We start from the raw sequence: 25,374 nt of genomic DNA on the forward strand, positions 1-25,374 counted from the left end.
AAGCCCATTCCACAAGGAAAGTGGGCTCATCTTGGGCGGCTGCCCGAGGGGTCTCGGCTTTACAACTTTGCCGAGCTGCTACTTGGTCAGGGGCAAACACGTTTGCAAAATTCTACAAATTTGATACCCTGGCTGAGGAGGACCTGGAGTTCTCTCATTCGGTGCTGCAGAGTCATCCGCACTCTCCCGCCCGTTTGGGAGCTTTGGTATAATCCCCATGGTCCTTACGGAGTCCCAGCATCCACTAGGACGTCAGAGAAAATAAGATTTTACTTACCGATAAATCTATTTCTCGTAGTCCGTAGTGGATGCTGGGCGCCCATCCCTAGTGCGGATTGTCTGCAATACTTGTATATAGTTATTGTTACAAAAATTCGGGTTATTATTGTTGTGAGCCATCTTTTCAGAGGCTCCTTTGCGTTTATCATACTGTTAACTGGGTTCAGATCACGAGTTGTACGGTGTGATTGGTGTGGCTGGTATGAGTCTTACCCGGGATTCAATATCCTTCCTTATTATGTACGCTCGTCCGGGCACAGTATTCTAACTGAGGCTTGGAGGAGGGTCATAGGGGGAGGAGCCAGTGCACACCACCTGATCCTTAAGCTTTTATTTTGTGCCCTGTCTCCTGCGGAGCCGCTATTCCCCATGGTCCTTACGGAGTCCCAGCATCCACTACGGACTACGAGAAATAGATTTATCGGTAAGTAAAATCTTATTTTCTTATATATAGATCACTATACAGACCCTTCCCCTATATAACATCACATAGACAATGTGTGCGCTGGGGACTTATCCCTCATAACAGTATATGGTGTTAGCCCTTCACCAGCTTCATTGTCCTCACACACTACAGACTCACTTTGCACCAGAAACAGCAACCACCATGTTCCTTCCTGGCCGTGCAAGGCATGCCTGGAGTTGTAGTCTCCCCACAGCACTACCGTAACGACACAGTGACGCGCACCCTCCACAGTGTATCATGCCAGATACACATATGCCCCGCAGTGCCAGATACACATATGCCCCGCAGTGCCAGATATGCCCCACAGTGCCAGTTATACATATGCCCCACCTCCCTCCCGCTGCTGCAGTGTCAGGGTCGGGTAACGGAGAGGAGAGCAGAGCATGGGCCCATCCCTCACTGCTACTCAGTCAGACTCTGGTGGTCTCCGGCCGTGGCGGGTATCTTCTCAACCGAGCACCAGTTCGTTAGCCAATCAGAACTTGCGGACTAGCAACCGCGGCTTCTGATTAGCTGCTGGTCCGCGAGCTGTGATTGGCTAACGAACCAGTGCTCAGTTGAGAAGATGCACGTCGCGGCCGGAGACCAAAGTCTGACTGAGCTGCACTGAGGGACGGGACCGCGCGGCGCACACCTTTCCTACCCTGACACAGCAGCAGGCTGGGATGGGGAAGAGGAGCACATCGGCGGCTTTTACTGTAATATCCGCTAACGGCGGCTATGGTGTGTGTGAGTGGCGGGCCTTGGGTACGGCATACAGGCGGCTATATTCTTAACGGTACGCCGTACCCGAGCGTACCGCCACACTTGCAGGCCTGGTCTCTTCTTTCCATATCTGTGACTCTGACTCAGAGCTCCTAGCCACGCCCAGCGTTAGGAAATGAGTCATGGAGTCACATATCTGGACAAGTTTATTTGAGATGATACAGCAAAATGCAAGTATAATTACAAAAGACCATTATAAGAATAACTAGCAGTAATACAAAAAGGGTATCATCATGGGTGAAACTTTCAGAAGGAAATTTAAAATATCAAAGTAGCTGAACAAAGTGGGAAACTGGTCAAGATTGAAATCTGTGGTGGATGGAAGGTAATGAGGAAGTCTCTACTTGTGTTGGTTTCCATTCTAAAGGAATGGACACTTATAGTGGTCTCTTATCCTCCTGGGCACACTACATATAACAAGTACAGGTTGAGTATCCCTTATCCAAAATGCTTGGGACCAGAAGTATTTTGGATATCTGATTATTCCGTATTTTGGAAAAATTGCATACCATAATGAGATATCATGGCGATGGGACCCAAGTCTAAGCACAGAATGCATTTATGTTTCATATACACCTTATACACACAGCCTGAAGGTCATTTAATACAATATTTTTTATAACTTTGTGCATTAAACAAAGTGTGTGTACATTCACACAATTCATTTATGTTTCTTATACACCTTATACACACAGCCTGAAGGTCATTTAATATAATATTTTTTAATAACTTTGTGTATTAAACAAAGTTTGCGTACATTGAGCCATCAAAAAACAAAAGTTTCACTATCTCACTCTCACTCAAAAAAAGTCCGTATTTCGGAATATTCCGTATTTCGGATATTTGGATTTGGGATACTCAACCTGTAATGATAAATGCATTATATAAACGTGTCTTGCAGAATATACGCGGTGGTAAATAGACTTGTATAAAGAGGGCGGTTTTTATTTTTTTTGTTTTTAAAGATGGATGATTTGTATATTATTTGCTTATGTATTTTACATTTTTTTTCTCTATAGCCGGATAGCCCAGCCCTTAAAAAGTCTGTGTCTCTGCTTTCCTTGAATACTCCAAGTAGTAATCGGAAGAAACGTAGGTTGAAAGACACTCTTGCACAGCTTACCAGAGAAACTGACATTTCACCATTTCCACCTCGCAAACGTCCTTCAGCTGAACATTCCTTGTCTATGGGATCACTACTTGACATCTCAAACACGCCAGAGTCTGGAAAGTCGCTTTCAGGTACAAATCAATAATACTTGTGATTTGCATTTATGGACATACTAAATATTATGCACAGAACTAGATTCAGAGTGAAAACCTTATTCTAGATTAGTCAACTTCAAAAGTTTTCATCTGTAGTTTATATTTATTTTGTAAAATTTGTGAAGGAATCAGAATAGCAGGAGGAGACTGCGAGACAGGGCCAACAACAAGTAATATATGTAGTCCGTTAATGAAGAGTACACATAGAAGGCAAAGCAGATGTTCAAACAAAAGTAATAGTAACTGCACTCCAATACAGTGGGGCAGATGTATTTAGCCTGGAGAAGTGATAAAGCAGTGATAAGTGCAAGTTGCTAACTCACTAGCCAGTCAGATCCTAACTGTTAATTTACATATTGGAGCTGATTGTCTGGTGTGTTATCAACTTGAACTTATCACTGCTTTATCACTTCTCCAGGCTTAATACATCTGCCTCAGTGGTGTGTGAATATTACTTTCATTAGAATTTATGCGCTGCTTAAACAGTTTTCAGTGCAAATGAGCTGTGTAAAATACATATCTTTTCAAAAGTAGTCTTCCCTTTTTAAAAAAAATAAAAATAAATAAAATACTGCATAACTGCCCAAAGCTGAACTCTGAGCTATAATTGTAGGCCTACAATCGATGGGTGGCAGGAAGGTAGCTAGAAGGAATAGGAACTTTCCAGCACTTCTCATTTAAGCCAGGCAGTTCATATGTGTACATAGATTTACATCATGTGGTTGGCAATGAATACAGTACTTATACTTTTACTACTGTGTTTTTAGCTTGGGGAGTTCAGTTTTTGGGAAAAAAAAAGGATCTGTTTATTTGGATAAAAACTATTCAAGTTTTGCACCCCAAGAAGTATTTCTGCTCTAGTGCTGATTTCTACATTAGAATTTGCTGACAGACTATCCAAACTATGGATGTAAAAAATATCTTCCATTTAAATAAAAAGCCTGAAAAGTAAAAGTTGTACATAACATAAAAATATAATCTGTATTCATTAAATGGTTTTTATCTGTCTTGTTGATTTGTTGATTTCAGGAAACTATTACCTTTTTATATTACGTAGGACAGAATAGTTTACAGATTGAAGCTGTTCTCTCCAGAATTTGTTCTGCATTATAGAAAAATCGATTAATACTGTAGCAATTCAAACTGAATGTCTCATCATTTGAGCAACACTGGGCTATAGTATATTGTATATAGACTCCTTTAGGACTGGCACATTAAAATATTTAGTGTTTTCAATCTCCTCTGCCGCCTTCATCCCCATCCCGCATAAAACGAAGCATTATTCCTTTTTTATATTTCGCTCACAAGGTAGTTTTTAATATGCTAAGTCTGTCTTAAGTAGATTAGTCTCTTTTAAAATATTATTCATTCAGATTTTATTTGTACAAGAGTCATCTGGAGAGCGAGCATCTGACACCTCCCAGACTGACTGAAATTGGAGCAGGTCTGAGACCTAGGAGATGCCCCAAACAATTTTGGGTCTGGGTACACAGTAGGACTAGATTCTTGGGATATTTCAGGAGGTGGGTTAGGTTGAAACAGACTTGTCTGGGCAGACTAAGAGAATTATCCTTCAGGATGGAGGCAGTCATTTTAGTTTGGCCTATTGCATCCATGGGGCATGCTTCCGATAGTGTATAATCTATTTTGAAAAATATTTTTGGGAAAAGTGAAAGCTATTAATGTTGGGTGCACTCAGATCTTGTAAACTACTAAATAAAATAACAAATGTTATTACGTATGCATTAAAAGGAGAACAAATGAGTCCCTTACCCTACCATTTCTTAAAACTCTTAAATATGTAATAAATAAAGAAAGATAACAAATTAGTATGTAAGAATTTTTAGAGGTAGATATTGGATGGATAATTTTGAAGTATGTCAAAAAGTCACTATTATAAATTTTTACTAATAAATCAGAAGCTAAATATAAGGTTTAAAACAAAAAAAGATAGGACCGGTAGTGTTAGTGTTCGGCCTTTTTCTGGGGAAGATTGGAGTCGGATAGATTAACTTCTAAAAATAGGCAGCACTTGTTGAGCAGTATGGCACTTCACAATTTGCTGTTTTAAAAGAAAGAGTAGCTGATATCCGTCTTGGCAAATGGAATGCTTGCTCTGTGAAGCTAGTAACAACTTTTACCAGAGGTTTTAAGTTAGATGTATGTTACAGATCATGTGTGCTATACTTCTAGAGATATGGAGAGGTGGAAAACCCCAGAATTTTTATATATATGTGTGTTATACTTATTTTTCTGGTTCCATTAACAGACAGTGAGCTTCCACAGTTCCATTCTACCTTTATGTTATATATAAACACTTGTGTATCTATGTGATTAAGTCTCTGAATCTGTATACAAAGTGCTATGATGCAATGGCTTTTTCCCATGCAAAGTTCTGTTACGCTTCGTATACTGACTGTCATGCACAGATATACCAGTGTCTCAGATCAAATGAATTTGCAGTCTACCGATGCATCCTAGTTGCATCCATTGCGATTTAGATGCATTACTTGCAAAAAAAAAAAGTTGTTGGCGCTACAGTGTTACATGGGACCTATCGGCTCACTCACTGCCTGGCATATCCCGCTTAATTGTGCTTTCAGGCTAGATGTATGAGGACACTTCTGTATCTTTTAATTTCTATTTGGTTCTGTCATGTGTGTCTTGTTTAGAAACCTAATCAGCTCTCTTGGATGATTGGGGACATAGAAGAGGTATGAACAAAGTGCTATTTCTGCAGCGGGGTGCACTGGTATTCCACAGGGAATAACATTGGGTTGTAGAGTTGGATCTTGATCCGAGGCACCAACAGGCTAAAGCTTTGACTGTTCCCAGGATGCACTGCACCGCCTCCTCTATAACCCCGCCTCCAGACACTGAAGCTCAGTTTGTAAGTTGGTGCCTGCAGTGCAGGCAGCTAGCAGGTGGGGCTGTGCTAGGCAGCCCTAATAAGAGCTTTTTAAGAAGAAAGAAGACTTCAAGGGCTGCAGCACAGGCACTAGATGCTGTGTATGTCATGCTGACATTCAGTGCTGTGGCTCCATCACCTCCCCCAGCGGCACTGCATACTCCAGCGCCCTGGTTGCCGGGTACTTGTAGCAGAGGTGCTTTGGTCATCAGGCACACATCACCGCTGCTGCTCTCCTGGATGCTGGTGTGGACACTGGCCGTGCAGGTACCCCACTATATCCACCAGGGCAGGGCGCACAGATTGGATTTACTAAAATCCGTTTATTATAGGCTCCATAGTACCCTGTGGTGAAGTCCAGCAGAGGGGATAAGGAGCTGACCTGTAGCCCCTCTCCCAGCTCCAGGCGCCTTCTACAGCAGGTGTTGCTGCCCTGGAACTGCATCTCTCTCTCCCTCACTCCTTGTCGGCGATTGGGTGCCATTTCACAGAGCTGCGCTGATCCTGGGAGACTGCTGTGCACTGTCTCCTCTGTAAAGCCACCTGTCTCATCAGCGCTGTGCATTTACAGGACACTTAAGTATTCTACATGTCGTTTAGACAGTGTAAGTTAAGAACAAGTGTACTGCTATATGAATATTTAGTACAAGTATTCTGTGATATACATCCAGTGTTTAGTGTACATTGTTATATCTGTATACATACATTTCTATATGTAGTATAGCCCATTGCAGTTTTATTTTTTATATGTAATAATTTCTGCATAGTACCTTGTACTGTGTGTGCCTATAGCTGCTGTGTGGATTCTATTCTGTGTATCACACATATTGCTATCACTATATTCTGTGCCCTGGGGGTCTAAGGGCGTCAGGGTCTCATATACCATATAGTGTTCCACAGGATATACAGTTTTGTATTTTTCACTCTGTGTTCTAGTCACCTCATACCATTTAAATCCTCTGTTCTCTGTAATTGCAGTCTCATATCTTAGGGGATTGCAGTCAGGTATTGTTTGTCTGGCTTTATTGTACTGGTACGCCCCAAGGCTACATTCCCTGTAATGTGTGCTACACAGGGCGGGAAATCTGCAGACACTCCTGCATCATGCAGTGCTGGCGCCACAGATTTACCTGAGGAAATGATTTCTGCTGAGGGTTCAAGTGCTGGGTGTTCTGCACCCCCTAGTCATCCTGCAGTACCTGTGGCAGATCCACCTTGGGCTGCATTTTCAAATATGCTGGCTACGCTTGTAACAAGACTTATGCCCGTTGTGGGACCTCCTGTGCCATTACAGACACTTATTGTCCCTGTAGTTAATCCACCATGGGCATATACTCTGCCAACCCAGTTACAGCAATTAAATCAGTCCTTGGTTAAACAAAAACCAAACCCTTGCCCTGCTGGGACCAAAGGGTTGTCTAAGTGGGCCATTTCTTTGTCACAATCCACTAATATTTCGGATGATTCTTCCGATTCGGATGGGGAATACACTGATCCATCAGATTCTGATACCGCTGCTTTTGAAGAAGATTCTACATCACAGGTTGATGTTCCTGACCTAGTGGAGGCTATCAAGCTGATTCTTCAGATTGATGATGAGATTGACCCTCCTGATACGTCTGAGAAAACCTGATAAGTACAAACGTCAGAAGGTTATTTAAATTAGTCTTGCCACATTCTGACCATTTAATTGACATAAGTTTGGAATCCTGGTCTTTTCCAGGAAAGAAATTTTCCCCGTCTAAAAAGATGCAAGCTCGTTATCCTATCTCTGCGGAGTTGAGTAACAAGTGGGAAACCCCGCCACCAGTGGACTCACATGTAGCCCGTCTTGTGGTGTCATATATTCTTCCTGTCACCACCGTCACCTCTTTGAAGGAACCGACGGATAAGCATGTGGAGGGTTGCTTGAAATCTATTTAAGCTCTTACAGGTGCTGTACATAGACCCACTATGGCAGCCTCTTGGGCTGCAAAAATCATTGAAGCATGGGTTCAAGCAATTGAGGAAGAGCTACCTCTGTATTTTTCTGACACTGTCAGACAATATCTGTCCTATATTACCACAGCCTCCCACTATATTCAGGAGACGGCCATTGATGCATATGTTATGGCTGCCAAGGCATCTACTACGTCTACCCTGGCTCGCCGGATTCTGGTTACGGTCCTGGTCGGTGGACCTGGACTCTAAGAAGACCTTGGAGGTACTCCCTTTTAAGGGAGAGATACTATTTGGAGATGATCTGAACAAGATTGTGACCTACTTGGCGTCGGCCAAGACTGTGTTTCTCCCAAGTACTAATCCTTCGGTTCCGAAGGCTAAGAGTACTACTTTTCGTTCCTTTTGACCTCCAGGTAAAGCAAAAAGGGTCAGGTATACCCGAGATAGGCTTGTACTTCCAAGTCCTCTAAACCCAAACCTAAACGTTTTTGGGCCGCCTGTCAGCCAGCTTCCAAACTGGACAAGCCTGCTGCATGATGGGGCGGGCCTCCCCCTGGGGGACCCCAGGGTGGTAGGCCGACTTCTGCAGTTCGCCCAGGTATAGTTAAAGACCACTTCGGATGCCTGGGTGAGAAAGTTTTCTCTTACAGGTACGCAATCTCTTTGAAGAGACGTCCGCCAGTTTTGCTCAATGGTTATCCCTTCGGATCCGTTAAAAGCACAAACTCTACATTTTGTTGTCTGATCCCACCTGGATACAGGAGTGATAGTGCCGGTGCCTCTGTTTGACGCTGTTTCTAGATCCGAAGCAGAATGGATCCTCCCAGCCTATACTCAAACTCATATCTTTGAACAAATTTATGAGGGTGTCCAGATTCTGTATGGACACTCTGCGCTCTATTGTACTGGCTTCGGAACCCAAGGACTGTATGGTATCCCTGGATATACAGGATGCTTGCCTACACATACCTATTGCCATGTCGTATCCGCAATATCTACGGTTTGCTATTGGCAACTTTCATTATCCATTCCAAGCCTTGCCTTTCGGACTGACCATGGCTCCTCGAATCTTCACCAAAGTCATGGCGGTCCTGACTGCCCTTCTCCGCCGTCACGGTATCAGGATCCTGCCGTATCTGGATGTCTTGTTGATCCTGGCGAACTCCCCAGAGGTTCTCCTCCGTCATCTGGAACGGACGGTCCAATTCCTACAAGCCCATGGGTGGCTAATCAACTGGAAGAAATCCTCACTGCTCCCTCCTCAGAGCATGGTGCACCTGGGGGCATTACTGGGCACACACAACCAACGTTTGCTGTTGTCTCCAGAGAAGGTCCTGAAACTTCAGGACAGAATCGGATGCTTCCTTTCTCGCCAAAGAGTGTCTGTACGCTCGGCGATGCAAGTACTAGGCCGCATGGTGTCGACTTTCGACATGGTAGTGTACGCTCAATTTCATTCCCGCCCTCTGCAAAGGTTAATCCTTTCTAAGTGGGACGGCCTGCCTCATCGGTTCAGGTCTCAAATGATTTCCTTGACTCCAGAGGTTCGTCTGTCACTGAGTTTGTGGCTACAGGACCAACAATTGAGCAGGGGTCATCCCTTCTGGATCTCCAACTGGGTCCTCCTAACGATGGATGCCAGTCTGCGGGGTTGGGGTGCGGTGTTAGAGCAACTCCTCTCTCGCTCTCTTGTCGGTGGACCAGGGAGCAATCTCTCCTCCCAATAAATATTCTGGAATTGCGGCCAGTGTTTAATGCATTGACACTGGCCCTGCCTTTCGTACAGAACAGGCCTGTTCAAGTACAATCGGACAACGCCACCACGGTGGCGTACATAAATAATCAAGGCAGCACTCAAAGCCACATTACAATGATGGAAGTGTCAAAAATCCTTCGATGGGCGAAATGCCATCTGCCAGCAATATCGGCAGTATTCATTCCGAGGGTCTTCAACTGGGAAATTGACTTCCTCAGTCGTTGGGACGTACACGCCGGGGAGTGGAGTCTTCATCCGGAGGTCTTCCAACTCCTTGTGGACAAGTGGTGTCGACCAGATGTAGACCTGATGGCGTCTTGACACAATCACAAGGTTCTGATCTTCGGAGCAAGGACAAAGGGATCCTCAAGCAGCGTTCGTGGACGCACTGGCAATTTCATGGAACTTTCGGCTGCCCTACGTGTTCCCTCCAGTGTCACTTCTGCCCAAGGTACTACGGAAGTTCAAGCAAGATGGAGGAATACTGCTTCTAGTCGCTCCAGCGTGGCCCAGATGACATTTGTTCTCAGACTTGCAGGGTCTCTCAATAGAGCGTCCCCTTCTACTACCTCAATGCCCAGACCACCTCGTTTAGGGCCCTTGTGTTACCAGGACCTGACAAGACTGGCTTTGACGGCATGGCTCTTGAAGCTTCACTCCTGAGGGCCAAAGGATTTTCTGAGGCGGTTATTCAAACTATGTTGAAGGCCTGCAATCCGGCTTCTGCACGGATATATTATAGGGTCTGGAATTCTTACTTCACCTGGTGTGTTGCTAGGAATTATGATGCATACAAGTTTAGTACTTCTAGCTTTTTTGCAACAAGGCCTGGATTTAGGAGTTCACTTGGCCTCCCTCAAGGTTCACATTTCTGCCTTGTCAGTGTGGTTTCAGCGAAAAATTGTATCAAATTGTATGGGCGTGCCATGGATTCAGCCTCCCTATGTCCCTCCTGTAGCTCTATGGGACCTGTCTGTTGTACTTAATGCCCTTCAAGAGTCTCCGTTTGAACCTCTTGAGTCTGTGGACCTTAAATGCCTTACGCTTAAGGTCATTTTTCTGTTGACTATTGCCTCTGCTAGGAGGGTGTCTGACTTAGGCGCTTTGTCCTGTCGTCCACCCTTTCTGATTTTTCACTGTGACTGGGCAGTTCATAAAACTCGCCCTGGTCATCTTTCCATCTTTCCAACTTAACCAAGAGATTGTGGTTCTGGCCTTTATCTCTCCTGCTTTGTCCTCCAAAGAGCGGTCTTTGGATGTGGTACGGGCTCTCTGTATATATGTAGAAAGGACTGCCTCTATCAGGAGGTCAGATACCCTTTTTGTACTTTTTGGTTTTCACAAACGTGGCTTGCCTGCGAATAAGCGAACCTTGGCCAGATGGATTAGAATGGTGATTGCACAAGCCTATGCATAGGCTGGGCTCCCAGCTCCTGCTGCTATCAAAGCCCATTCTACTGTTTGTTGGACCTTCATGTGCAAGACGGCTATGTGGTCCTCAGTGAACACGTTTATTAGGTTATATGCCTTTGATACTGCCGCCTCCCAGGATGCTTCCTTTGGACGCCGGTTCTTCTGCCCGCTACAGTGCCTCCCCTCCCATGAGGAACTGCTTTAGGACATCCCCGATGTTATTCCCTGCGGAATACCAGTGTACCCCGCTGCAGGAAAGGAGAGTTATGGTAAGATTTACCATTGGTAAATCTCTCTTCAAGGTACACTGGTTTCCACAGGGCGTCCGCCCTGATGCACTTAGCTTCTTTGGGTTTGTATGGCATTAGCCACTAGTCCCTTCTCCTGTCGTGAGAATGTGGGTCTATGTGACGAACATCTACTATCTCTTACCTGCTACTGCATTGTACTGGTTAACAAAACTGAGCTCCAGTGCCTGGAGGTGGGGCTATAGAGGAGGCGTAGCAGTGCATCCTGGGAATAGTCAAAGCTTTAGCCAGTTGGCGCCTTGGATCAAGATACAACTCTACACCCCAATGTTATTCCCTGTTGAAACCCGTGTACCTTGCAGAAAGATTTAACAATCGTAAGTCTTACCATAAATCTCCTTATTTCTAAAGGAGGCTCTGTGCCTCACGGTCCAGTATTACAGAGTAAATGATTTAATGGAATTATTAATCACATATTTCCAAGCACAGAAATAAACAAATATTTTCTACTTCCTCCTATTTTGCCTGAATGTAAAGGAGCTGTTAATGGGGGCTGAACTTCAGAATCAAACCCTAAACTGTGTTGCAGACTGGTAGTTTATATAATTTAGTGGTTACAGTTTGTCACAAAAATCTCAAGAGCACATTAACTATGACCCTACCACGGTAGTATGTTCCATTATAATTATACAGCAATGTAAACTTTGTAAAAAAAATTTAGGAGATTCCTGGAGGTGTAAGTATAAATAACACTAATATATATTTACCAGATATACCAAGAAATTCTGCAAAACCTTCTAAAATCTCCACCCCTGTACCTCAGAAACAGTCTGCAAGATGGCAGGTTGCAATGGAGCTGTATCAGACTGAGAGCAATTATGTTGACATTCTAACTACAATTGTACAGGTAACTCCAACACCATCATGTATAAAGTGAATATTTTATATTTTAATATATTTGAAGCAAAATGTGTTTGCGTAACCTACAATATTTCATTTTATGTAATCAGTTGGTTAACACAAAGGTACCTTTTGCAGCTTTTTCAACTTCCATTAGAAAGAGAGGGACAAGTAGGAGGGCCAATCCTGGCTCCAGAAGAGATCAAGACTATTTTTGGCAGCATACCAGATATTCTGGATGTACATACAAAAATCAAGGTATTAATATGTACATGTCTTTATAGGTCTATTTAATATGAAACCTGTACAAAATTCTAAGGGCCGGATTCAAATGTTAACGCGCCCCCTATCTCAAGTGACGGTAGATGGGGGACATTTGAATATCGCCCATCTGTTTTTGCCCCTTTTCCGCCAAGCACAGTCTGGTTTAGGCGCGCAAAGCCCCTAAACCCGACTAAACTAATGGGCGCGATTGTAAAAAGACCTATGTGGGCGCCCAAACGAGTCTCTTTACATGCATTTCAGCTCGCTAGCTCCGGGGGTAGCGTGCTGAAATGATCTTGAGGCGCCCGTCTGCAGTAACATTAGAATACCGCCTGGATGGGGGAGAGCACATTTGAATCCAGCCCTAAGTGTTATTTTATATAAACAGTTCAGTAGATTTGATATAACATTTACATTTGTTTGGTGCATCTGTACTTTAGCTAGAACATTCACCTGTCTCCTTTGCTTTGTAATATTTCTGATGGCATTGGATTTGATTAGAGTAGTAGAGTAATCTACTTGTTGCACTGTCTGGAGTGTGAGACATGATGGAGGTAAAGTGACTGTACAAATAATCACTTTGGTAATCTCTGAATACAAGTGGTATAAATACTTGTAAACACAACTGAGGTTTTTTTTCCCTCTCTATCATCCACTAGGGGATACTGGAGATCTAGACAGCTGGGGTGTGAAGATTGTAGACCGGAGGTGGCACAATGTATTAATAAAAAAATTATTCACAGCTGGCTCCTCCCCCTTCACGCCCCCTTATCCCTCCAGTTTGAAAAATTGTGCTAGGAAGTTGGAAGCACAGAAAGGAGCTCTTGCTCCACAAAAGGTTTTCTATTTAAAATCCGTGAGCAGATTCCCCCCCCCCCCCGGCTGTAAGGAGGGTGCAGGCTGGCATTAAGAGTACTGTAACAGTACATTAGAGACTAAGATCCCTGTGGAAGGGATCAGCCTCTCATTCAGGAGTTCTACTAACAGTGAGTAGTTTTAAGCAGCGGGCGCAGCTCTTAGATCCCCCTGATATATGTATCTATTAGTTTCCCTGCCGGACACACGCAGCCGATAGACACTAGCAGGCGGCAGGATGAATGCAGCTCCGGAGCGGCGTGGCTCATGAGGTGTCTCAGGATTAGTCTGGCAGGCACACACAGCGGAGGCGGGGGGAGCATCGCGTGAAGCAGCCAGGACGTGGCTGATGGAAGCTAATAACTATAGGTACGGGCGCACAGAGCTGCGGCTCCGGTCAGCTTGGGAGCGCAGGGACTCTGCTGCACAGGCACAAGGAGCTGCGTTCTCCTCGCTGCAGGGGAACAAAGCAGCGAGGTGAAGAAAATACTTAACTTGCGGCCATTTTGTGTTTCCAGTTAGGAGCGCTTTTGGAGCCGGTATGGTACAAGGAGGAGAGAGGTGAGGGAGGCGGAGTTGTAGGAAACGCCTTCCCTTGTTTGTGTACTTTTCGTATCAGCAGCCATGTATGTTTTATGTCTGCTACTACAGGTTCAGATAGTAAGGCTTCTGTTTTGCGCTGGCTCTAAGATGTAGGAGCACTGCTGTTAGAAGAGCTCTCTGAAATATACGTTATGATAATACTCCCATATGGTCTTCCAAGGGACATGGTTGACAGGTCCTGTGGAGGAGGGAGCATCGGAATTATCAGCCCTGTCACAACCCAAGCTGTCTCAACGGTTTGTGGTGTGGGGTTTGTAAACGTCTGGCTGGTTAAAAATTTTTTTTTTACAAACCTTTTTTTTTTTTTTATACTATTCCAGCTGTGTCTGTAGACCTATTTCTCTAGCATCCATAAGGAATACTGGGATCTTAGCATGATGGGTATAGACGGGGTCCAAAGGAGCCGGTGCACTTTAAATTTCTCCAACTGAGTGTGCTGGCTCCTCCCATCTATGCCCCCTCCCACAGGCAGTTTAGAAAAAAGTACCCTCAGGAGAGGTTGCTCACTCTGGAGCTCCAGAGTTTTTTTCGGTTTATTTGAAATCTTTATTATGGGTGTGTTTGGGCAACAGCATTCCTGCCCCAGACCTGTAAGCGCTTTTATACCGAGTAATCAACACGAAAATTTGGTGTTGATTACTTGGTGTAAAAGCGCTTACAGGTCTGGGGCATTATTTAATTCCTTCAGACCGGTGAGGTGCTGGGTGTGGGCTGGCAAACTCCATTTTTGTCTCTCTGAAGGACCTTACTGTGGGTCTGTCCCCTATAGCCCAGTGTGTTTGGGGGTGTTGGTACGCGTGTGTCGACATGTCTGAGGTTGGAGGCTCTTCCCAGGAGGAGGCTGGTGTGGGAGCTGAACAGAATGTGGGAGTGACTCCGTCGGCACCGCCAACTGCTGATTGGGTAGATATGTGGAGTGTTTTAAATGCAAGTGTGGCTTTATTGCATAAGAGGTTAGACAAAACTGAATCTCAGAACCAAGCATGGAGACAATCCATGGGAGATGTTTTGTCACAATCTCAGGCCCCCTCAGGGTCACAAACGTTCATTTACCCAGATAGCAGACAGATACCGACACGGATTTCGACTCCAGTGTCGTCTATAATCATGCTCAATTACATCCTAAGGTGGGCATAAGTATTCAGTACATGATTGTGGCAATTAAAGATGTGTCGCATATCACAGAAGACCCCACTGTCCCTGACACAAGGGTCTGTATGTTTAAGGGAAAGAAACCTGAGGTAATGTTTCCTCCCTCTCATGAACTGAACGCTTTTTTTGAAAAAGCTTGGGAGTCTCCTGACAAGAGACTGCAGATTCCCAAGAGAATTGCTATGGCGTATCCTTTTCCCTCGCAGGATAGGTTACGGTGGGAATCCTCACCCACGGTGGACAAAGCTCTGGCACGTTTGTCCAAGAAGGTGGCGCTACCGTCCCCTGACACGGCGGCCCTAAAGGATCCTGCGGATCGTAAGCAGGAAACAACCTTAAAATCTGTTACTACGGGTACACTGCTCAGGCCGGCCGTGGCATCGGCATGGGTGAGTAGCGCTATTGAAAGGTGGGCAGATAACTTGTCATCTGACATAGACACCCTGGATAGGGATCGCGTGCTTTTGACGCTGGGTCACATCAGGGACGCAGCTATATATCTAAGGGAGGCGGCGAGAGATATTGGCCTCTTGGGATCAAGGGCCAATGCCATGGCAATCTCGGCTAGGAGGGCGTTGTGGACTTATCAATGGAATGGTGATGCTGACTCTAAACAGGCTATGGAGGCTCTGCCCTTCAAAGGTGAAGTTTTGTTTGGTGAGGGCCTCGCGGACCTGGTTTCTACAGCTACCGCTGGTAAGTCGTCTTCTTTTTTTCCTTTTGTCTCTCCACAGCAAAAGAAAACTCCTCAATACCAGATGCAGTCCATTCGGTCTCATACATTCAGGAAAGGACGTGGATCTTCCTTCCTCGCGGCCAGGGGTAAGGGAAGAGGAAAAATATCGCCGGCTGTGGCAAACTCCCAGGAGCAGAAGTACTCCCTGGCTTCTGCCAAATCCACCGCATGAGGCTGGGGCTCCTCTGCTGGAGTACGCACCGGTGGGGGCACGTCTTCAGCTCTTCGGTCAAGTCTCGGTTCGCTCGGGCCTGGATCCTTGGGTGCTGGAAATTGTGACCCAAGGATACAAACTGGAGTTCCAAGACGTGCCTCCACTCCGATTTTTCAAATCTGCCTTACCAGTTTCTCACCCAGGGAGAGAAGTAGTGTGTGCTGCAATACAAAAGCTGTCAACAGCAAGTCATTGTCACGGTTCCCCCGTTACAACAGGGGAAAGGGTTTTATTCAACCCTGTTCGTGGTCCCGAAGCCGGATGGCTCGGTCAGACCGATTCTGAACTTAAAATCCCTCAACCTGTATTTAAAAAGATTCAAATTCAAGATGGAATCTCTCCGAGCTGTGATCTCCAGTCTGCAGGGGAGGGGGGGGGGGGGTTGTTTATGTTGTCAGTCGACATAAAGGATGCTTACCTACATGTCCCCATATATCCTCATCAGGTGTTCCTGAGGTTCGCTGTTCAGGATTGTCACTACCAATTTCAGACGTTGCCGTTTGGTCTTTCCACGGCCCTGAGGATTTTCACCAAAGTAATGGCGGAAATGATGGTGTTCCTGCGCAAGCAAGGGGTCACAATTATCCCATACTTGGACGATCTCCTGATAAAGGCGAGATTAAGGGAGCAGTTACTAAAAAGCGTTGCGCTCTCCCTGTAGGTGCTGCAACAACATGGCTGGCTCCTAAATTTACCAAAGTTGCAGTTGATTCCGACAAACTATGCTGTCGTTTTTGGACATGATTCTGGACACGGAACGGTAGAGGATCTTTCTCCCGTTGGGAAACGCTCAGGAACTCCAGAACATGGTCAAGGAACTTCTGAAACCGCCAAGAGTGTCGATTCATCACTGCACTCGAGTGCTGGGGAAAATGGTGGCAGCCTACGAGGCCATTCCGTTTGGCAGATTCCATGCAAGAACTTTTCAGTGGGACCTGCTGGACAAGTGGTCCGGGTCCCATCAGCACATGCACCGGAAGATAAGCCAGTCCCCCAGGGCCAGGGTTTCTCTCCTGTGGTGGCTCCAAAGTTCTCACCTTCTAGAGGGTCGCAGGTTCGGGATCCAGGATTGGGTTCTGGTGACCACGGACGCGAGTCTCAGAGGTTGGGGAGCGGTCACACAGGGACAAAATTTCCAGGGAAAATGGTCAAACCAGGAAGCTTGTCTGCATATAAACGTGCTGGAGTGAAGGACCATCTACAACGGCCTTCGGCAAGCGGAACATCTACTTCGCGACCTGCCCGTCCTGATTCAGTCAGACAACATTACAGCCGTGGCGCACGTAAACCGCCAGGGTGGAACAAAGAGCAGAGCGGCGATGGCGGAGGCCACCAAGATTCTTTGCTGGGCGGATAAACATGGAAATGCTCTGTCAGCGGTCTTCATTCCAGGAGTGGACAACTGGGAAGCAGACTTCCTCAGCAGACACGATCTCCATCCAGGAGAGTGGGGACTTCATCAAGAGGTCTTTGCAGAAGTGACAAGTCGTTGGGGACTTCCTCAAATAGACATGATGGTGTCTTGCCTCAACAAGAAGCTTCAGACATATTGTTCCAGGTCGAGGGACCCTCAAGCAATAGCAGTGGACGCACTGGTGACACCGTGGGTGTTTCAGTCGGTCTATGTGTTCCCTCCACTTCCACTCATCCCAAAGGTGATATGGATCATAAGAAGAACAAGGGTTCAGACGATACTCGTTGTTCCAGATTGGCCACGGAGGGCCTGGTATCCGGATCTTCAGGAATTACTCATAGGAGATCGACTTGGTCGGGTTCAAACACTATTGCAAAATTCTACAAGTTTGATACCCTGGCTGATGAGGACCTCATGTTTGCTCAATCGGTGCTGCAGAGTCACCTGCACTCTTCCGCCCGGTCTGGAGTTTTGGTATAAACCACATGGTCCTTTCGGAGTCCCTAGCATCCTCTAGGACAGGGATGGGGAACCTTCGGCCCTCCAGCTGTTGTTGAACTACACATACCAACATGCCTTGCTACAGTTTTGCTATTTGGCCATGTGAAAACTGTTGCAGGGCATGCTGGGATGTGTAGTTCAACAACAGCTGGAGGGCCGAAGGTTCCCCATCCCTGCTCTAGGACGAAGGAGAAAATAGGATTTTAATACCTACCGGTAAATCCTTTTCTCTTAGTCCGTAGAGGATGCTGGGCGGCCGTCCCAGTGCGGACCCTATCTGCAGTAATTGTAAATAGTTATTGCTTATGTTACACAAAGGTTGTGTTTTGGTAAAGGTCAGCCTGTTGCTGATCTCTTTGGTTCACGCTGTTAACTGGTTTCAGTTAAATGCCATGTTGTACAGTGTGTTGTGGTGTGAGCTGGTATGTATCTCACCCGTAGTTTAACAAAATCCTTTACCTCGAAATGTCCGTCTCCTCTGGGCACAGTTTCTATAACTGAGGTCTAGAGGAGGGGCATAGAGGGAGGAGCCAGTTCACACCCATTTAAAGTCTTAAAATGCCCATGTCTCCTGCGGAGCCCGTCTATACCCCATGGTCCTTTTGGAGTCCCCAGCATCCTCTACGGACTAAGAGAAAAGGATTTACCGGTAAGTATTAAAATCCTAATTTTTGTCTGCGTATATGTGTTGTCTAATGTAAACATGGTTAAACACCAATTATGCAGTGTCACACCGGATTCTCTCCCCGTACATATGGTTCCATATCATGTGAACAATGCAGCCAGTCCTCACAACTGAGATGGGGAAGGGGGGGGCTTCTTTCCTTCCATGATGTCGGATATGTCATCTCGGCTCACTGCTAATACTCAAAAGACTCAACAACTGCAGCAGGCTGTTGCAGACCTGGCTGCAAGGGCAGATGTTCAACAGACCCCCTCCCCCTCCTCTCTAGATCAGGGCCACTAAAGCGTGGGTTACCTGCTTTACTCAGAATCTGATGAGGAGATGCAGGAGGAGGGGGAGTAATTGGATTCTGCCACTGGGGATTACCCACCTGCACAGGTTGAGCCCCTCATTCATGCTATACATGACTTGTTAAAACTCCCTCTAGAGGACGCAGTAGCACAGCAATCGTTTTTCTTAACACAGAACAAACTGTCACTTTCTCTGATTCTGCAGAACTGGATGACCTGTTTAAGTTAGCCTGGAAAAATCCAGATAAGAAATACCAAGTGACAAAATGATTTTTGCACACTTTCCCATTTGCTCCTGAAGGCAGGAAAATCTGTGAAGAACCCCCGCCCGTAGACGCATCAGTCTCTCGCCTATCTAAAAAGGCGGTACTACCAGTTCCGGGCTCCTTTACTATAAAAGACACTGGGGATAGTAAAATAGAGACTACACTGAAGTATATTTACACAGCGGCTGGTATATCTGAAAGACCGGTCATAGCGGGTTGCTGGATGACTCATGCCATTCATATGTGGGCTACTCAAATTCAAGAGGGCCTCTCTGGGGATATGTCCCTCGTCATTACGGTGACTCTCCTAAAACACATTCAAGACACTGCACACACGTCCTGTGTGACTCTCTCAAGGAGATAGGCAATATTAATGCTAGTACCACTGCTATGGCAGTCTGTGCGCAGAGCTTTGTGGTTCCGTCAGTGGATAGCGGATGCAGAGTCCAAGTGCAGTGTAGAGTCTTCCTTTTTCAGGGGATTGGCTCTTTGGGGTTGAATTGGATACGTGGATTTCTAAAGTTACTGCAGGGAAATCCATGTTTCTTCCCTCTGGGGCCCCACCGGCTATACGTTCCTACCCGGGGCCGTCTGCCCAGTTCTTTCGGTATTAACAGATTTAGATCTAGTGCCAGAGGTGCCTCTAATGCGGCTAGAGGCACCGGAGGTAAGACACGAAAACCAGCAACCGCAGGTTCTCAGGATCAGAACACCAGTTCAGCTTCCACTAAGACAGGCATTCCCAACCGCGGTCCTCAAGGCACACCAACAGTGCAGGTTTTAGTGATATCCAGGCTGCAGCACAGATGGTTATATCACAATAACTGAGCTACTAATTACGTCACCTGTGCTGAAGCCTGGATATCACTAAAACCTGCACTGTTGGTGTGCCTTGAGGACCACGTTGGGAATGCCTACACTAAAGCCTCAGCATGATGGTGTCCACCCAACCCGAGGGGATCTCGAGTTGGGAGCTCGTCTGGGTCACTTCAGCCGCATCTTGGAAAGCTCCTGTCAAGATACCTGGGTAAAAAACCTAATTTCTCATGGCTACAAGCTGGAGTTCGACAGCGATCCTCCCCAATGATTTTTAAAATCGTGCTTACCAGCTTTGGAGGATACATTGGTTACGCAGCAACAGCCTATCCTAAAGTTGTAATGAAATAGGAGGGTATTGGTGACGTATTCAAGAATGCGCAAACCAGGCAGCCTATAGGTTAAGGTTTTCAAGTTCAAGATGGAATCCTTGAACAGTGATTGCGGGCCTGGAGGAACGCGAGTTCCTGGTCTCTCTGGATATAAAGGATGCTTAGCTCCATATTCCCATTTGGCCACCTCACCAGGCTTACCTGCAGTTTGCCCTGCTGAACGATCACTACCAGTTCCAGGCCCTACCCTTAGGCCTATCCACAGCCTCGAGGGTATTCACCTAGGTGATGGCGGAGATGATGTTCCAACTCCGTGTCTAGGGGGTCAATATTATCCCTTATCTGGACAATCTCTTGATAAAGGCAAGATACAGGGAGTTTTTATTGCTCCATATAGCCCGCACTATCAAACTTCTGTCACACCATGGGTGAATCCTCGTTTTCCAGAAGTCCCACTTGGAGTCAACCCAGTTGCTCCTGTTCCTGGGAATGTGGCTGGATACTGTGGCCCAGAATCTGTTCCTCCCAGAGGACAAAGCAAAAACACTTCAGTAGATGGTATGACTAGTCCTACGGCCTACTCTGTTATCCATTCATCTTTGCATAAAGTTGTTGGGAAAGATGGTAGCCTCCGGTGAAGCCATTCAATACGGAAGGTTCCATGCCAGGACTTTTCAATTGGATCTCCTGAGCAAGTGGTCCGGATCATATCTTCAGATGCACCGGATAATTCGGCTGTCACCTCAGGCCAGGATCTCCCTCCTGTGGTGGCTACAGCCTTCCAACCTACTGGAAGGTTGCAGTTTTGGGATTCAGGATTGGATCCTTCTCACTACAGACGCGAGTTTGAAAGGATGGGAAGCTGTCACCCAAGGGGCTCAGTTCCAGGGCAGATGGTCAACCCACGATGCCCTTCTTCCAATCAACGATCTAGAACTTCGGGCGATCTACAATGCTCTGCTTCAAGCCTCTTTTCTGCTCAGGGATCCAGCGATCCAAGTTCACATAAATCGACAAGGGGGTACAAAAAGCAGAGCCTGCATGTGAGAGGTGTCAAAAATACTCCTCTGGGCAGAAAGAAACGCAGAAGCAATGTCCGCCATCTTCATTCCGGGAGTGGGCAACTGGGAAGCGGACTTCCTCATTCGCCACTATCTCCACCCAGGAGATTGTGGTCTCCACCAACAGGTGTTTCAACAGATCGTTGACTTGTGGGGCTGCCCACAGATAGACATGATGGCTTCTTGACTCAACAAGAAGCTTTGCTGGTATTGCTCACGAACAAGCGACCCTCAGGCGAGGGCAGTAGATGCACTGACGTCGCCTTGGCCTTACCGGCTGGTCTACCTGTTTCCTCTGATTCCATTGATCCCAAGGGTGCTCAAGCGAATCAGTAATCAGAGTCCAGGCAATTCTGATTGCCCCGGATTGGCCTTGGAGGGTGTGGTACACGGATCTTCCGGACATGTCCGTCGAAGACCTTTGGCCGCTGCCAATGAGAAGAGATCTTCAAGAAGGGCCGTTCGTCTACCCGGACTTACGGCACTTCGTTTGACGGCATGTAGGTTTAGCGGAACATCCTAGCTAACAGTCCTTTCCAAAAAGGTTGTTTCTACCATGGTTCAGGAAGCCTGTGACGTGAAAACGCTATCATCGTATCTGGAGAAGATGTGTATCTTGGTGCGAGGAACACGCGTATCCTCCAGCAGGGTTCCACTTGGGACGTTTCTTCCGTTTCCTGCAGGCTGGTGTGGATAAGGGCTTACGTCTGGTTTCCATTAAGGTCCAGATTTCAGCTCCCTGTTTTCTTCCAAAATAAACTGGCAGTGTTGATAGAAGTTCAGACCTTCTTGCAAGGGGTGCTCCACATACTGTACAACCTCCTTTTGTGCCACCCACAGCACCCTGGGATTTGAATGTAGTGTTGGAGTTTCTACAGTCCTCCTGGTTTGAACCTCTGATGACTGTAGACTAGAAGTACCTCACGTAGAAGACGGTGATGTTACTGGCCCTGGCTTCTGTAGGCGTGTCTCAGAATTGGGGGGCCTTATCGTGTAAAAGTCACTACTTGGTCTTTCACGAGGACAGAGCGGAGCTCCGGACTAGGCAGCAATTCCTGCAGAAGGTCGTCTCTGCGTTCCACTTAAATCAACCTATTGTGGTTCCTTCAGGTTCTGGCACTTCTGCTCCTCTGGAGGCATTGGATGCTGTGCGAGCCTTGAAGATCTATATTAAGAGAACAGCTCGGATCAGAAAGACGAATTCATTGATTGTGCTCTTTGATGCGCAGAATAAGGGTTACCCTGCTTCAAAGCAGTCCATTGCTCGTTGGTTTAGGATGACTATCCAATAGGCCTATGTGAAGGCAGCTTTACATGTTCCTAAGTATCTGAAGGCCCACTCTACAAGATCGGTGGGGTTTTCCTGGGCGGCTGCCCTTGGAGTCTCGGCCTTGAAACTATGCCGAGCTGCTACCTGGTCGGGGAAGAACACCTTTGTGAAGTTCTACAAGTTTGATACCCCGACTAAAGAGGATACCCTGTTTGGACAGGCGGTGCTGCAGTTGTCACCGCACTTTCCTGCCAGTTCTGGAAGCTTTGGGACGTCCCCATCGTACTAAGACCCCAGTATCCCTTATGGATGCTAGAGAAAATTGGATTTTAATTACCTACCGGTAATTCCTTTTCTCCTAGTCCATGCGTTGACTTTTCTGCAGTTTGTTTCTTCTATACAAGTTTGCCTGTTCAGCTGTTTGGTTGCCAGCCGTTGCTGGTCGTTTTATGTTGTGGTATGTTGGCGTGTGAATCTCACCACTCATGTTACTTATCTCAAGTATGTCCATTCTCCTTTGGGCACTATTTTACCTATAACTTCCTGTGGGAAGGGGCATAGAGGGGAGGAGCCAGCACACCCAGTAGAAGAAATTTAAAGTGCACCGGCTCCTTTAGACCCCGTCTATAACCATTGTACTAAGGGGGTCATTCAGACCTGATCGCTCGCTAGCACTTTTTTGCAGTCCTGCGATAAGATAGTCGCTGCCTATAGGGGAGTGTATTTTAGCTGTGCAAGTGTGCGATCGCATGTGCAGCCGTGCGATCCAAAAAAACTTTGTGCAGTTTGAGTTGCCCAGAATGTACTCAGCCGCTGTGATCACTTTAACCTGTCCGGGGCCGGAATTGACGGCAGACACCCACCCTGCAAACGCTTGGACATGCCTGCGTTTTTCCAACCACTCCATGAAAACTGTCAGTTGCCACCCACAAACGCCTTCTTCTTGTCTATCTCCTTGTGATCGGCATTGCGAATGGATTTTTAGTAAAATCCATCGCACAGCAATGATCCACTTTGTACCCATGCAACGCACCTGCACATTGCGATGCATACACATGCGCAGTTCTGACCTTATTGCAGAGCTGCAAAAAACGCTAGTGAGTGATCAGGTCTGACTCCCTAAGACCCACAGTATCCCTTATGGACTACGATTAAAGGATTTACCGGTAGATCATTTAAAATCATAATTTTTCATTGCTCCCTATATCCCTACAGTCTTTCTCCATCTATACTAATAGGGTGAAAGCACTGCTGTTTGGTGTGTGTGTGTGTGTGTGTGTGTGTGTGTGTGTGTGTGTGTGTGAGAGAGAGTGTTTGACATGGCGTCTAAAGCACCAACCAAGACCACAAAAATGTTATGTATGTTCAAAATGTGAGATAAAAGGCACAAGGGTTAGCAGCTCCGGGGTGTGCGACACATGTTTGGGAATGGGCGCTCAACCTAGGAGCAGTGGACCTTCCGCATCATAGGAGAATGCCCTGTGGATATTTCTAAAGAGATGGTGGAATCCTCTAGGCAACATTTAAAATGGGTTGCGGGTTTCTCAAAGTTTATGGCAGATCTCCTAATTAGACTTACTCCGCCCGCACAGGTTCAAAAGACTGTGTACAAATCTGTAAAGAGACCTCTTCCTGTCCTGCAGGAAGAGTCAGAGGGTCTCTTGGCAGATGAGGAGGAGAGAGAGTCCGTTGAGGAGATTTGTGAGGTTAGTCCTCAGGAGGAGGAGGTAAAAGGGTTAGAATCTCTTTTTTAAGCTGTTAAACAGGTCATAAATTTCAAAGAAGAAGAAATTAAGGAACCTGAAGTTTGATCTGTTTGAATCTCAGAAACCGGAAATGTCAGTATTTCCCATTCCTCAGATACTCCAGGATCAGATGGGGGAGGCATGGAAGCAGCCAGATAGACTCTTCCAATTACCCAAAAAGTTCTCAGTTAATTACCCCCTGTCTAAGGGAGTTTTGTCCAAATGGGAAGGGCCACCGATTGTGGATGCTTCCCTGGCTAGATTGTCAAAAAAGACAATCTTACCAATACCGAATGTGACTACATTAAGAGGTGTCAGATCGTAAGCTAGATACGGCCCTTAAATCCATCTTCGTGGCTGCAGGTGCATCGCAGAGACCTACGATTATAAATGCATGGGTCAATAAGGCTATTTCCGCTTGGGCTGGGCAAATAGTTCGAGCTGTGGGGGAAGATAATCAGGGAGAAATAGTTTGACTTGCGGAACATATCCGGGAGTCGGCCACTTATATTTGTCAAGCTACAGAATATTATAGCAGGATAGCATCACGCATTTAAACTTCGGCTGTATTGGCCAGACACATTCACTGGCTCAGAGATTGGCAAGTGGATTCAGATTCAAAGAAGGCAGTGGAAGCTATTCTTTTTGTGGGTGAGGCGTTGTTTGGTCCAGAATTGGGCAAGTGGATTTCACAGGCCACAGCGGGAAAATCTATGTTTCTGCCAACTACTTATTCTAGAACCACGCAGCCAGTAAGATGAAGCTACTCTTTTCCGGTGTTTAATTCATTTAGGATTCCCTCCTTTTGTGCCAGAGGTAGAGGTTTTTGTGGACAAGCTCGTGGAAACAGAGGCGGAGGCTGTTCCCAATCCACAACCTGAAAGCAGGACTTTAAGCCCGCCGACAAGACCGTGGCATGACTGTCTCCCAGCTCACCTTGGGTTGCCCAAGGTGTGCGCACGGTTTATGGGTTTTCAGGAAGCCTTGGCCGAAACCTCCCCAGAAGTCTGTATCAACTATATTATCTCCCAGGGTTACTGAGTGGATTTTCAAACCCGACCTCAGTCAATTCTTTACTACAGGCCTTCCTCGGTGCCCTCAAAGAGCGAAAGCATTAGACTTCTGACGGAAGTAATTATACCAGTTCTGGTCCCTCAAAGAGGAACGGGCTTTTATTGAAATCTTTTTGTAGTACCGAAACCAGATGGGTCCGTAAGACCAGTCCTCA

The 25,374-nt window shown here is 46.3% G+C and overlaps 1 protein-coding gene across 5 annotated transcripts in view; it reads left to right on the forward strand.

The window, feature by feature from the left end:
• ECT2 (epithelial cell transforming 2) overlaps positions 1–25,374 on the forward strand; it is a 719,104-nt gene that overhangs the window by 316,508 nt on the left and 377,222 nt on the right. For all 5 annotated transcript variants that reach the window (XM_063916272.1, XM_063916273.1, XM_063916269.1 and 2 more), the window contains 3 exons: positions 2,530–2,752; positions 11,813–11,949; positions 12,081–12,200. In XM_063916272.1, the coding sequence (XP_063772342.1) occupies positions 2,530–2,752; positions 11,813–11,949; positions 12,081–12,200 (480 nt within the window). The remainder of the gene's footprint in view (positions 1–2,529; positions 2,753–11,812; positions 11,950–12,080; positions 12,201–25,374) is intronic.

The sequence above is a fragment of the Pseudophryne corroboree genome, chromosome 4 (assembly GCF_028390025.1).
Source record: "Pseudophryne corroboree isolate aPseCor3 chromosome 4, aPseCor3.hap2, whole genome shotgun sequence".
NCBI classification, from domain to species: Eukaryota; Metazoa; Chordata; class Amphibia; order Anura; family Myobatrachidae; genus Pseudophryne; species Pseudophryne corroboree.